This window comes from Tetrao urogallus (assembly GCF_951394365.1).
Source record: "Tetrao urogallus genome assembly, chromosome: 1".
Lineage (NCBI taxonomy): Eukaryota > Metazoa > Chordata > Aves > Galliformes > Phasianidae > Tetrao > Tetrao urogallus.
Window position 1 is genome coordinate 79,912,457 of NC_136813.1, and position 13,786 is coordinate 79,926,242.

A 13,786-nucleotide genomic window follows, 5' to 3' on the forward strand; every position below is an offset into this window, starting at 1 on the left:
CAGTGCTCACATCCACTGCTTGGTCTCTTTCAATGCTCCCTGTGCTTCGATGAATGCCAGTGGGTGACATTTCTTCCACGTGGAGGAGTTCAGTGACACACCTCTGCTTCATCTGCACTTCCACGTCAGACCCTTTGTGTCAGACTACCCCTCTGCTGCCGTCTGTCACACGGCAATAACACACCATGGAATACTGGTGGGAAAGTTCAACTCCTACTGCCACACCACCAGCATTGGAGGGCCTTACTTTCAGAGCAGCCCTCAGAAATTGCATCAGATAATAGAATAAGTAACAAACCTTTTTTTTAGTTTTATCGTATTAATTAGGTTAGTTTTAGTTTTAGTTTTTCTTGTTTAATGAAGAGATCAGACTTTAGATTGCAGCTCTACTTGTTCCATTTGAAAACAGGTCCCCAGCCCAGGGCGTGTCATGCTCTGTGAGGTGACGCTCCTTGCTGTGATGTCACAGTTGTGGCTTTCACCCCTGTGGCAGCGGTGGGAGCGGTGGCTCAGTCCGCTTGTGGGACGCGCAGGAAGTGAACCCAGAGAGAGCGTTGTGTCTGTCTGGAGGCATCCTGCTGTGATGGAGCGGCTGAGAGCCCTTCGAGGTGAGGTCCCTCCACCTCTCTGGACACCGTGGTGCTGCCCGAGCACGTGTGTGCCTCCAATGCCTGTTTAGGACGTGCCAGCAGCACTGTCCTTGCTCTGCAGAGTGCAGCCGCCCACAGTGGTTTCCCCAGTACCCCAGCAAGGGGAAGGCTCTCTCCCCTCTCCCCACCAACCACGCATGTGCCAGCGCAGCCCACCCCGCGCTGTGGGGCTGGAGGAGCGTTCCTCCCAGAGCTGGCTGCATGCTCGGCCCTGGCTCCAAGCAACACCAGCGACCGCTGCTCTGCTCTTTCCTTCCAGGTCTCTTTGCCTGTGTGGGCTGCATGCCCAGTTGTATACGTCGCAGGGAGAGAGGCAGGGTGGAAAGCCCTGTCCCCATCTGTGCCGTGACTTTATTGCTGCAGCGCCTGCAAGACCAGGAGGTGAGCTGGGGACGTCCAACCATCGGTCCTTGCCCTGGTTCTGGTCCCGTGGGTGCCAGGCCCCGGCAGCACATCGGCATAGCGATGGGCGGCAGCGGGCGGCTCCCCGGGAACAAGGGCAAAGCAAAACGTGACCTATCCCTGTCCCCAGGGTGACCGAGAGCAGGCGTACTGCGAGCTGGAGCACGTCCTGGGGGAAGAGGACAGCCGCCCGCCGTGCGGAGTGGTGAACCGGCTGCTGGCTGAGGTGTCCCAGGACCTGACAGCAGCCCAGGTGAGGGGTCACTCCCGAAGGCAAAGGGAGCTGCCTGCCCGTGCTGGTGTTCTGCTGGCAGACGGCGCTGGCTTGGCCCTTGCAAGGGAAGGCCTTGGGCAGCCTCCTGTGCCATGAGTCACCAGTGACTCTTTTTCAGGGCGTGACGGACAGCGTGAGGATGGCTGCCAGCAATGTCCTGGTGGCTCTGGCCCGGACTCACTTCTCCTTGGTGATGGCCGAGCTCCAGGGCCACCTGAAGGCCACAGGGGAGATGTGCAAGGAGTTTGTGCTCGTCACCCTGAGCAAACTCTTCAGCATCTATGGTAGAGTGCCCTCAGCCTCCTGACAACCGGGCAAAGGGGTCTCACCCCTTGCTCGTGATCTGCGTAGAGCTGGGGGATGCAGGGCCGCAGCCCCTCCTCTCTCACTGCTGGGTCTCTGACCGTGCCCCTCTCCTTCCTCTCTGCAGCTCCACAGTGCATCTCCTTTGTGTGGCTGACGCTGGCCGGCCTGTGCAGTGTGGTGGGCCATGTGAGGAGCGGCCAGACCCTGCGCATTGCTTGTGCTGGTGAGTGCCGGCCCCAAAGCAGGGAGGCTTGGGACAGCCCTTGCACCTTGCCCTGCTGCAGACTCTCACAGGCTCCCTTTTCTTTCTCTCTTTCTCTCTCTCTCTTTTTTTTTTTTTTTTTTTTAATTGATTATTCATTTTTTTGTTTTGTTTTGTTTTATTTTCAGTTGTGAAACAATGGTTGGAAGGAGTCAAGGTTCACTTGCACTCCAGAAAGCAATGCCCTTGGCCTGCCGCAGAGAAAGAGCAGATCTATCAGAATCTTTACCAGCTCTTCTGCTCTGTGCTGAGCAACTGGCAGGACTGCAAGGAGGAAGAGGTGAGCACGGCTGCATTCCCAGCCTGGGATGGTGATGGGGACATCAATGTCGGCAGCTCTGTCTGTGCCCAGCAGGCTGAGAGCAGAGGGGTGATGAGAGGGAGAGGGCTGGCTCTGCAAAGTGCTCTGAACTGGATTTGTTCTCAGGGCTGGATCTCTCTACCAGGGAACAGCCGCATGCCACAGCACTGTGGCAGGGAGAGCCGGGGATGAGGGTGTGGGGAAAACCTGCCTGCCCAGGGAGAGCAAGCCCATCTCCTGCTGGGCACGGGGGAATGGGGAAGGGAAAGGGAAAGAGAAAGGCCTCTCTGTAGGAAGGGCAAACCTTCAGTCTTTGATGCTGGGCCTCTGCCATCCCTCTCCAGGACAAACGGGCTGTCCTTGGGGCTGTGACTGCCATGTTGACCGTCCTCCTGCAAGAGGAGCAGCAGCAAAAGCACGTCTGGGAGCAGGTCCTCTGGCTCGTGCACCAGTATCAGGAGGCCCAAGACACCTGCACGGTGACCAAGGTGAGATGTTGTGCAGGGATCAGTGTGGAGCCCATGCAAGTGCCGCGAGGGGTCAACGGGATGCAGGGACAAGGCTGGGAGCCCTTGGAGGAAGAAGGAATAAATGTCCAAGGGAGGTCTGAAGCTTCCTGAGTTCTTCAGTGAAGGAAGGAATAACCCAGACAGGAGCCAGAAGGAAGCCAGGAGTCACCAGGGCCCATCCTGGGGATGGAAGGCTTTACCATCACCACCACCATGGGACTCTGTGTGCCTGAGGAGCTGTGTGCTGACAGCCAGGGGACCGCATCCAGTTGTATCTGATGGGGAAGAAGAGGGCTGCTGGGTGGGAAATGCCTGCAAACGATGCCCAAACAGGGCTCGGTTGAGAGCAGAGAGACTTCCTTCATGCTGCCGGGAGGAGGGGACAAAACAGAATAGCTGTGCGGGAGCTTCTCCCAACAGAAAAACCACTGGGAATCAGTTTCTCCTCTCCCAAGTGGCTAGATGTGGCTTCAGCACTTTCTTCCTCTCCCGGTCTCTTGCAGAGCCTCAATATCTTCCTGGAGGCCTTAGCGGGAGTTCAGTCCATCATCCCAGAGGACAAGTTTCTGGCCATCACCAGTGCCGTGTTCTACCAGGTAAGGGGAGCCTGCCCTTGCGCCCACAGCAGTTTCCCTCTTGACTAAGTCTCAGGAGGACTGTGGAGCTCCGAGCCGATGATGGCTGCTCAGCCTTAGCTCCTGCATGCCTGTGGCTGCTGCAGAGCCATGCATGTGGCCCCGGAGCAGGCTGTGTTTTGTCTGCACCTCCTCTTCCCAAGAGTGCCAAGGGAGACGAGAGCTGGTAGCTCAGTTTCTTTCCCATACTCAGTGCTGATGCAATTTTCTCAAACGGACCTTGTTCCCACAGCTCTCTGACGACACCAAACAGCACAGCGAGGCTGACAGAGCAGAGCTGACCCACTGCATCCTGCTGCAGGGTAAGCAGAGGAGATATGACGATGCTTGGCAGTGCCCTGACCAAAACCTCTCTCGCAAGCCTCAGGAATGAGCGCGAGTTTCTTGATAACAGTGTGGCATTTCCTCCCTGCAGCACGAATCTGCCCAGAGGAAACGGTCCTGTTTCTGCAGTTGCAGCTGGGCAGTCAGAGGAAGGCCAGTTGTGTGGCAGCCCTGGGTCTGTTTGGCGCTCTGGCTCGCTCTGATGGTCAGTACCGTGGGTTGGACTTCCAGGGATCCCTTTTGTCATATGGCTTGTGCCTCCATGCATGCTTCTGTGCATCTCTTGTAGAGCCTGTCGTGACAGAGAAGCTGTCCCAGGTTGTGGAGGCTGTGCAGTGTCTGTGCAGTGACCCCAGTACCCAGGTGAGCTGACGTGGGAAAGGAAAGCACTGCTGGGGTGGAGATGCTGATGCCAACAAGGGCGGGGCTTGGGTGATCTGGGAGGTGCTGGAGCATTGACAACGTGGTTGCGATGGCTCCTGTGGCTAGAGAGCAGGCAGCGTGGAGTGGTCAGGTCCCTGTGCTGTGCATGGAAAGCGCACAGCCTGGTGCTGAGGCCTGGCCTCCACCTCAGGAGCCAAGGCTTCTCCTCTGCTCTGTTGTCTCTGCTCATGCCCAAAGGGCAGCCCCAATGAGCAGGTGGCTTCCCTTTGCCTTCTGAGCAGGAAAATCAAATCCACAATTGACTCCTGGCAGGTGAGGAGGGCCGTGCTGCACTTCATCAAGGATGTGCTCAGCGCTAACGCCTGGAGCTGCTCAGCCTGGGATGTGGTGGGGCACATCTTCAGTGAGTTCAGCCGCACCACAGGAAGAAGGGTAAGGACAGTGGGCAGCATCTTCCTTTGGAAGACCCGTGCTGCTCAGAGGCTGGCACAGAAGCACTGAGCCTCATGAGAGGCCCCTGAGAACTGAGAGTAATCGGCATTTCAACACCACTGTTGTGCAGGCAGCCGGAGACCTTTCTGCCCAGGAAGCCCAGGAAGAAGGAGCACTCCAAGCGTTGTGCATGGACATCCTGGGGTCACTGGATGTCTCCGCGAGAGGGATGACCAAAGTAAGTCACACTCTGCCCTGCTGCCACTCCGTGCCTTCGCACCACGTGCTCCTTGTCCTCTTCCAACACCCCACGTCTCTCCTCCAACGTGCTCTGACGCACACAAGACTCAGGGAAACTCACAGAATCCTCTTCATCTCTGAGCGGAGGCAGGAATGCTGACATGCTCAACTGCCTCGTTCCCTACAGCTCCTGTGGCCAAGGCTGCTGCTGTACGTGGTGCCAGCCCAGTACACCGGCATGCTGATCCCGGTCTCCCGCTGCATCCAAGCCCTGGCTGAGAGAGGGGAGCTGACGGTGCGGGACATGGGAGAACTGGATCCCCACTTCCTCAGCTCCATGTTTCAAGGTAGGAGCAGAAACTCCCCCTGTGAGCTCTGTTGACCCACGTTGGCACCCAGAAGGGACAGCAGAGGTGCGTACGGCAGGGCATGGCGTGTCTGCATCTCACTCAGCACTTCTTTCTCCCTGCAGGCCCACTGCTGACTCCCCAGATACTGCTGGCACGTCTGCTGGTGAGTACATGCTCCAGAGGCCGGTGCCACGATCCCCAAGGAGGAAGCAGCATGGGCGAGCGTGCCAGCGCCCGCCTCAGCCCTGGGGATGCTGTTCTCTACCCAGGCTTGCAGCACCAGGGGCAAAGCTGCTGGCTGCTCCTTGCCCTCCAGGGAGAGCCAGGCTGCCTCCCTCCTGGAGGAAGCCACTTCTCTTGCTGCACAAGTGACCCAGTTTCTCCTCGCTCTTGCTCAGGTGGTGGCAGGGAGCCCTGTTGCAGGCAGCGAACTCCAAGCCGCTGCCTTGCTTCTCATGCAAAACCTCCACAGCAAGATCCACAGAGCTGTGGAGCCTGTGTGGGCTGCTGAGATCCCTCTGCTGCTGCAGTGCCTCGAAGGTAAAGTGCTGGTGGGGCGGGAGGGACGGAGGCATGGAAGGAGGGGAGTGAAAATGCAGCTCTGCAGCGTGGCAGAGGGGAAGTGTTGTCTGTGCCCCGGCGCTTGCTCTGCTGCTGTTCCCATTCGAGGGAGACAGCACTGATGTTGGCAGACCTTTCCCCCCGGGGATCTGCCCATTCCAGGGCACGGGTGGGCTCTTCAAGTCCCCTGAGACAGCCCTCTTGGAGCCATCAGTTCTGTGCTCCTGTTGGGACAGTGTCTGTGGGGAGGGACAGGTCATTGTGGAGGGGGTGCAGGTCCCGGCTTGGCAGTGCCGAGTGCCCAGGCCAAGCCGGGTTTGCAGCAGCTCTTTTTCTGTGGCTTGATCCCAAGCAAAGGTTTTTTGCTTCTTGTTGCTGTGCAGGGAAAGATGAGAGCTTCACAGACTCTGCAGAGTGGGAGCACCGTCTGCTACAGGTACAGCACTGCAGGAAGGCATGGTGCAGAGAAGTGCTTGCCTGCCTCAAGGAGACCCGCTCCCATACAAGCCACCAGCTCCCATACAGCCTCTCAAAAGCTGCTGTGGTGTGGCTGCACGTCTTTGTGGCGCTGCCTCTTCCTCTTTGTCCCAAGCCCAAGGGGGGTCCTAGGAAAAGAGTGGCAGGCGGCTTTAATGGAGGGAATGCTGGGGGGAGCTGATCCCCAGAAGGCTGCAGCGACTTGGGAATTTGGGAAGAGGTAAAGGGAGAGGGATCATTGGCTTTTCCTGTTCTCCAACAGTTCCTGAGGGCATCACTGGACATCATGGAGGACGAGGCCTGGACCATGGCCCTGAGCTGCGAGCTGAGCCGGCAGCTGAGCAACTCTGCCAGCAGCTCTGGAGAAAAGGTAGGTCTGCCCCGGCTCTCCCCAGCGGTGCAGCTGCAGGTGCCCAACTGGGGCTGGGGCTGAGGCTGTTGCCCTGCCCACACGGGCTGCTCACGCTGCTTCCCCAGCCCGTGCCCCCCAGCGGGCCTTTGCCTGCAAACTGCTTGGGGGCTGGCTACAGCTCGGCCCTGCAGCTGCTCTCAGCGACTCCCAGGGAGCGTGGGTCCTTCCCCCCTGGCCCTCTGCCAGCAGGTCAGGCTGCTGCCACATCCCAGCTTATTCCTTCCCTTCCCACGCAGACCTTCCTGTACAAGGCTCTGGGGACCGTTCTGGGAGCTTGTAAGGAAGTCCTCCATGTCCAGGAGAAGCTGCTGCAGCACCTGGAGGGGGCAAATGCAGAGGAGCCATCTGAGGCCCAGGTGAGCTCTCCTCCCACATTCTGCCAGCATCCCCGCTCTGTCCCTGGGGCAGAGGGCTTCTCCTGGCCCTGCTCCAGGCCTTTCCATCTCCTCCCCGCTGCTGCTTCCCTCAAGTGAGGACCGGCCCGGCCACTGTGGCTGGCCGCGCCGATGGGTTCAGGCCTGCGCCAACTGTCCCTCGTTCTTTTGTGCAGGGAATGATCTCTCTTGTCAGCCTTGCTGCTGACAGCAACTTCCACGCAGTCCTGGACACACTCACCGTGTTTGCGTCCAGGCTGTGCAAAGGCCGCAATGGGAGGATTTCCAGGCGCAAGAAGGTAAAGTGCTACGGGTTCCCATCTTGGCATTCTTCCGCCTTATTTTCACAGCAGCTCCTGCCCTGGGAGCCCAGGTGCACCGCAGGGCACTGGGGGCTGCTGAGCGAGTGTCTCAAGGCATTTCTCCCCTCACAGACGGAGCTGGACAGCGCGAGAGCTCAGGCTACACGCAGCGCTCTCATCCTCGCCCATGGCAGCTTGGCACTGCGAGCCTCCAAGGAGCAGCTGCTCGCCCGCCTGGAGGGAGACATTGTGGGCAACATCCTGCTGCTGTACAGCTGCAGCTGCCAGGTGAGAGTTCACAGCGTGCCAGGGTGTCAGAGCGCCCAGCTGCAGCCCCTCCACGTGGGGGGATGTCCATTTCAATGGGCCTTCTCTTTCCAAAGGTCCCTCACAGAACGGTTTGTGCCCAGATGAAGATCCAAGCCCTTCCCTTAGCGTTGCCCCCACGTGTCCCCCTTGCAGCCACTGGCCCTTCCCACAGTTCAAAGAATGTTCTTCTCTCTTGGGCCCCAGGACTTGCAGAACAAGCTTGCGCTGGTGCAGAGCATCACTGACTTCAGCTCTGCCGTCCATGCTGTGGGTGGCTCCGCCTTCTTTAACCCCTCCTTGAAGGGCAAGCTGCTGGAGATCCTGATGGTGAGTGCCTAGAGACAGGGCTCTCTGCAGAGGAGTTCCGGGCCGTGCCACGAGGCTCCCATCCCTGGAACCATGCAGGTCTCCCTCAGCCACACGTCTCCAGCCGGCGGGGACCCTGGGTGCTGGGCAGTGGGCTAGGTCCACCAGCTGTGGAGCTGCTGCATCCTACAGTGCCTCGGTGGGAAATGTGGGAGTGATGGGGCCGGTGTGTGGCAGCTGTGTCTGTCTCTGGGCCGGGCAGAAGAGCTCTCGCATGCCCCTTACCCACTTTGACAATGTTTCTCTGGTACTTGCAGGACTTGCTGAAGAAGTATTACTTGGGCACCCGTGTATCCCCAGTGCCCCTCAAGGTGGTTCTGGCCCTGGAGCAGCTGAGGTAAGGATTGGAGCCTCTGGGGTTGCCAGGCAGGATGGTGGTCCCCCTTTAGGATAGCTTCTGAAGGCCTGGAGGGGGTAGGGGGTGAGGAGCCACATCTACAGGAGAGAAGGCTGGGCTGTTGTGCCCAGCTAAGCTGAGGTTCTGGGCGGGGAGAAAGGCCCTGGTGCTCCTGTCCCCTGGCAGCAAAGAGAAGGGACACCTGGGGTCTCCTTCCCTTCGGAGAGGGAGGTTGTTCACTGCTGCCAGGGAGGAGGCGAGTGCTGATGGAACTGAATACAGCGCTCAGCAGCACAGACCGGGGGTGTTGGCTTTGCAGCTTTTGATTAGGAGAATCTCAGATGTTGTCTGAACCACTCTGGAGAGCACTAGTAAAGACTCTTTCTGCTTTCTCTTCCTTTTCTCCTGTCAGCAAGCTGAAGCCTTCTGTAGGAAGCAAGGACATGAGTGAAATGCTGACTCTGTGCTGCAGGAATATTGTGACGCACCCTTCAGCGAGGATGATGCTGAAGATCAAGAAGTCACGGCAAGCAGCACAGTACCTGCAGGTAACCTGCCGCAATTTTCCCAGCCACCTCTCACTCGGAGCCCTTTCTCAGCACACACGACCTGTGCTCTGACACCAGCCATGATGACACACCTCAATCCCCTCTTCTACTTTCAGCTTCAGCAAACATCACTGAAAGCTCTTGGCCAGCTCATGGTGGTCCTACTCAAGACAGAGCCCACCCTCAGCTTCTTCCAGAACATAGTCCATGTGAGTACTTGCGGGGAAAGGGAGAAAGCATGGTGCCTTTTGGTAGCAGGGACGGAGATCTGGGGACTGAGAGGACGATGAGAGGGAGAGAAATCTCCTGCAGACGTGCCAGCTCACTGCGAGCTCAGAAATGGGCAGAGAAATGGGCCCTGCACGAGAAAAGGCAGGAGCCAGCCCCTGGCAGGCCGCAGCTGAGGAAAGGCTCCTGGATTAGGAGGCAGGAGCGTCTGCAGAGAGAGCAGGCAGCAGTGCCGCTGCTCAGTGAGGCCATGTGGAGCCACAGGGCAAGCCCTGAGGGAAAGTGTCAGGAAAGGAGGGACAGGGAGAAGGGTGGCAGGAAGGGAAAGAAAAGATGTCCGTAGTGAGACGGATGCTCTGCCCCAGGTGCTGCAGAGATCACTGACATCAGACAACATGTGGGAGCGCAAGAGGGCCCTGCAGACCTGCTCCCAGCTGCTGGCTGCTTGTGAAGAGCTTCAAGTGAGTAAAGAGCCCCCTCGCATGCCCCCTGCTCCCTCCCCGGTGTTCCTGAGCTGGAAGGCAAGCTCCGCCCAGCTGTGCATGCTGCGTCACCCATGCGTGGGGAAGGCACGGGCAGGAGAAGCTAGGGAGAGCTGGGGCTGCCTACAGCTTTGTTCCTGCCTCTCATCCCTGCAGAGAGGAGATGCCTGCAAGCACTTTGGCTCCTTGGTGGGATTGCTGGCTCCGCTGACGTGTGACCCCATGCCCGCATCCCGCCAGTTGGCCGCCACCTGCCTGAGCTCCCTTCTCCGAATCCGAGGTGAGTAGAGCGGGATGCAGCAGCCCTGTGCTCTCCTCCGCAGCGCTACCAGAGCCCCACAGGCCGGGCCCTGTTTACAGGAGGGAGAGGCACCATGCACAGTTCTCTTCTTGTCCCCACCCTGTCCTCAGTCTATCCCCCGTGGAAAGAGGTTCTGTTTTCAGAAGCATGACTTCCATTTTCTCCCACGCTCTTTGCAGCCAAGGTGACCTATGGAGTCATTGAGATGGGAGACATTGGGAGCCAGTGTGAGGGGCTGAATGACTGCAGCACCATCTCTCAGCTCCGGACCTCATCCAAAATCGCAAGGGTAAGTGGACCCAAAAAAGAGTGGTAGGATCTCAGTGCGTAGGCTTCTGCACATCCCTCTGCTCCCTCCAGCCTGTCCCACCACTTCCAGAAAGAGCTGTCACCCTGAGACCACTTTTCTCAGCAAGTAGCAGGAGGCGCTGAGCTATGTCTGGCCTTCAGGCGCCCAGAGCGAGGAGCTGATTCCATGGTGTGTCTGTGTGTGTGTGCATGTGCATGTGCGACTGTGGCTTGCTGGGAGGTAGGCTTTGCATGTAAGCAAACGGCATGGATGGAGAAGCTGAGAGAACGCTCAACCCCCATACGTATGAATGGAAGGGTATGGACAGCAGGAGCACTGCAATTGCTACCTGACTGACCAGCAAACCGCTGAGCTAAGAACGCCCTCAAGACTGCTTTCTGTTCTGAAGAGCTGCCGCAGAGCAGTGATGAGATCTCTCCTGCTTCTCTTTTCTCTGCAGGTGGTGTGCAGCAACTTCCCCCTGGAACAAACCATCGACTTCATGACGGCCATCAAGGACACCTTCCGGAAAGCCAGGGGAACGCGTGTGCGTGCAGCTGGGAAGTGGATGATCACCTTTCTGCAGATGTGCGGGAAGGACATCTGTCGGGACGTAAGAGACTTTCTTCCACTTGTCTTGGACTTCTGGCTGCTGCACTACGCCTTGTGCCGTTTGCCTCTTGTGCTAAAGAAGCACAGCCTGAGCGCAGAGCCAGGGCTTGGACAGGGTGGCTGGCATGAAATTTAGGCTCAGGCCTTGGCAGCATGTCAAGGGAGCAGGCACTGCTCATGTGCTGAATGTCCGTGGTTACTCACTGCAGAGTCAAGGATGCAGCAAGTTGTTCTTTCTTCCTTTCTTCTTTCAGGCGCTGCTGATCCTCTACATTCTGCGCAGCTGCACATCATCCGCGCAGCAGAGCACGTTCATGCCCTTCCTGTGCCAGGCGGTGGTCATCCTCACCCGCTGTCACCAAGAGGTCATGATTGACAACTTCTCCCGGCTGCCTAAGGCCACAGACAGGTATTGGTACTCCTGCCTTTGCTCTTGCTCTGGTCACACTTGTAGTTTGCCTCTGCCAGAGGGAGCCGGGGAGGAAGCAGCTTTTCTTTTTTCCTCTAAAGTCCATTGGAGGCAAAAATGACTCAGTCACAACTTGAGACTCTCCTTTTTCTAGTGAGACATGGAGGAGAATAAGAGAGTTTTGTCTTCAACGGTGGGGGCGGTAGAAGAGAGAAAAGAGAAGAGGAAGAGGAAGAGGAAGAGGAAGAGAGAGAAGAGAAGGGGAGGAGAGGGGAGGAGAGGAGAGGAGAGGGAAGGGGAAGGGAATGAGAGAAGAGAGAAGAGGGAAGAGGGAAGAGGGAAGAAAAGATGAGTTAAAAATTTGTATTATTTATTTGAATAATTAAACACCAAAATCCCAACTATGATGTGAAAAGAGTATTTTTTTTAACCAAGTCTTCATTTTAATAGCTGCTGTCCCTTCTCCATACCTGTTTCAGAATCACAGAGTCACTGAACGTCGGGATTTGGAAGGAACCTCGAAACATCATCTAGTCCAATCCCCCTGCCTTAGCAGGAACACCTAAATTAGGTCACATAGGATCCTGTCCTGGCAGGTTTTGAATGTCTCCAGAGAAGAGCCCACAACCTCTCTGGGCAGCCCATTCCAGTGTTCTGTTACCCTTACCAGGAAGAAGTTTTTTCTCATATTTCTGTGGAACCTCCTGTGTTCCAGCTTGCGCCTTTTACCCCTGGTCCTGTCATTGGGTGTCACTGCAAAGAGCCTGGCTCCATCCTCCTGATGCACACCCTTTGCATATTATAGTATATAGTATATATACTATAGTACTATAGTATAGTATAATGCATATTATATATAAACGTGAACGAGGCCACCTCTGTTTCCTCTTCTCCGAGCTAAAGAGACCCAGCTCCCTCATCCCTTTGTGTCATCAGCAAGCCTGCTAGCAGTGCACTCTACTCCCTCATCCAAGTCCTTGATGAACATACGGAATAGTCCTGGTCCTAGTAGCGACCCTGGAGGGGTACTAGGAACTAGATACAGGCCTCCAACTAGACTTGCTCTGTCCCACTGAGCACAACTCTCTGGCTTGTTTCCTTCAGCTCGTTCACAGTCCACCTCACTACTCAATTGTCCAGACCACCCTTCCTGAGTTTAACTGCAAGGCTGCTGTGGAACACGGTGCCAAACGCTCTATTAAAATCAGGATAGGCCACATCCACTGCTTTACCATCGTCTATCCATCTGGTTATGTTTTCCTAAAAGGCTATCAGGTTGGTCAAGCATGACTTCCCCTTGGTGAAGCCACGTGACTGCCCCTAATAACCCTCTTCTCCTTGATATGCCTAGAGGCAGTGCCAAGGACAAGCTTTTCCATCACCTTTCCAGGGATGGAGGTGAGGCTGATCAGTCTGTAGTCACCCAGGTCCTCCGTCTTGCCCTTTCTGAAGACTGGAGTGACATTTGCTTTCCTCCAGTCCTCGTGCAACCCGCTTATTTCCCACAACTTACCAAAGATAATGGAGAGCAGCTTAGCAATGACATTCTCCAGTTCCCTCGGCACCCATGGGTGCATCCCATCAGGACCCATGCATTTATGGATGTCCGGATTAATTGCTCCTTAACCCAGTCCTCGTCAACTGAGGCAAACTCCTCCTTGATCCTGACTTCCTCTGGGACCTCAGGGTACAGGGCTCCTCAGGACAGCCTCCAGCAGTATAGACAGAGACAGGGAAGACAGGAAGACAATATCTTCTGTCACTGAGGCAGTTGGGGGGGTGTGTGTGTGCACCTGCACGCATGCACACTTGTTTGTGTGAGTGCATGCGCCCAGAGGCAGCAAGGCTCAGACTTGCTCCCAGCTGCCCAGGGCCATGCAGCCCCTTAATGCCAGCATCCGTGCCATCCAGACACAGGCTGCCAGACTTTTGGAGAGAAATCCCGCTTCAACTCACTTGGAAAATAGAGTTCCACACAGGAAAGCTGTAATCTGTCTTGAAGCCTCTTCACGTTCTCAGCTACAAAGCTGTCACCACCATGAGCTATGCCTTTTCACCAGCAATGAACAAGAGTTTGCACGCCATGCTGCACCTGTAACAATCTGCACCAGCGGAGCTGACCTACTCTTGCTGTTGCCACTGCCCCCCACCTCACAGTGCTCACATCCACTGCTTGGTCTCTTTCAATGCTCCCTGTGCTTCGATGAATGCCAGTGGGTGACATTTCTTCCACGTGGAGGAGTTCAGTGACACACCTCTGCTTCATCTGCACTTCCACGTCAGACCCTTTGTGTCAGACTACCCCTCTGCTGCCGTCTGTCACACGGCAATAACACACCATGGAATACTGGTGGGAAAGTTCAACTCCTACTGCCACACCACCAGCATTGGAGGGCCTTACTTTCAGAGCAGCCCTCAGAAATTGCATCAGATAATAGAATAAGTAACAAACCTTTTTTTTAATTTTATCGTATTAATTAGTTTAGTTTTAGTTTTAGTTTTTCTTGTTTAATGAAGAGATCAGACTTTAGATTGCAGCTCTACATGTTCCATTTGAAAATTGAGCAGCAATGAATTTATGTCAATGGAAAATGGAGCTGCAATGAAACAAAAAAGTTGATGAATTTTTGGCAAACTTGAAACCTATTCTCTAATTCCGATATCCAAACAGAAAGCACAGCTGTGCACTCTTTGTGCTAGGGTCTGATCT

At 56.1% G+C, this 13,786-nt stretch overlaps 1 protein-coding gene across 1 annotated transcript; it reads left to right on the forward strand.

Moving 5' to 3' along the window:
• Positions 1–486: 486 nt before the first annotated feature.
• Positions 487–11,282, forward strand: LOC306957630 (maestro heat-like repeat-containing protein family member 2B; the record flags this gene model as incomplete). The annotated part of the gene is made up of 30 exons (XM_079549051.1): positions 487–608; positions 910–1,031; positions 1,183–1,305; positions 1,445–1,610; positions 1,757–1,855; positions 2,023–2,174; positions 2,540–2,683; positions 3,208–3,300; positions 3,572–3,641; positions 3,755–4,026; positions 4,360–4,479; positions 4,610–4,717; positions 4,907–5,066; positions 5,192–5,232; positions 5,468–5,609; positions 6,014–6,066; positions 6,370–6,477; positions 6,756–6,875; positions 7,070–7,192; positions 7,328–7,483; positions 7,709–7,831; positions 8,128–8,207; positions 8,620–8,755; positions 8,872–8,964; positions 9,349–9,444; positions 9,622–9,745; positions 9,946–10,055; positions 10,516–10,668; positions 10,922–11,076; positions 11,231–11,282. Exons 1-30 carry the CDS (start codon positions 584–586, stop codon positions 11,280–11,282), a joined length of 3,519 nt encoding a protein of 1,172 aa, XP_079405177.1. The 5' UTR covers positions 487–583.
• Between the last annotated feature and the right edge of the window lie 2,504 nt (positions 11,283–13,786).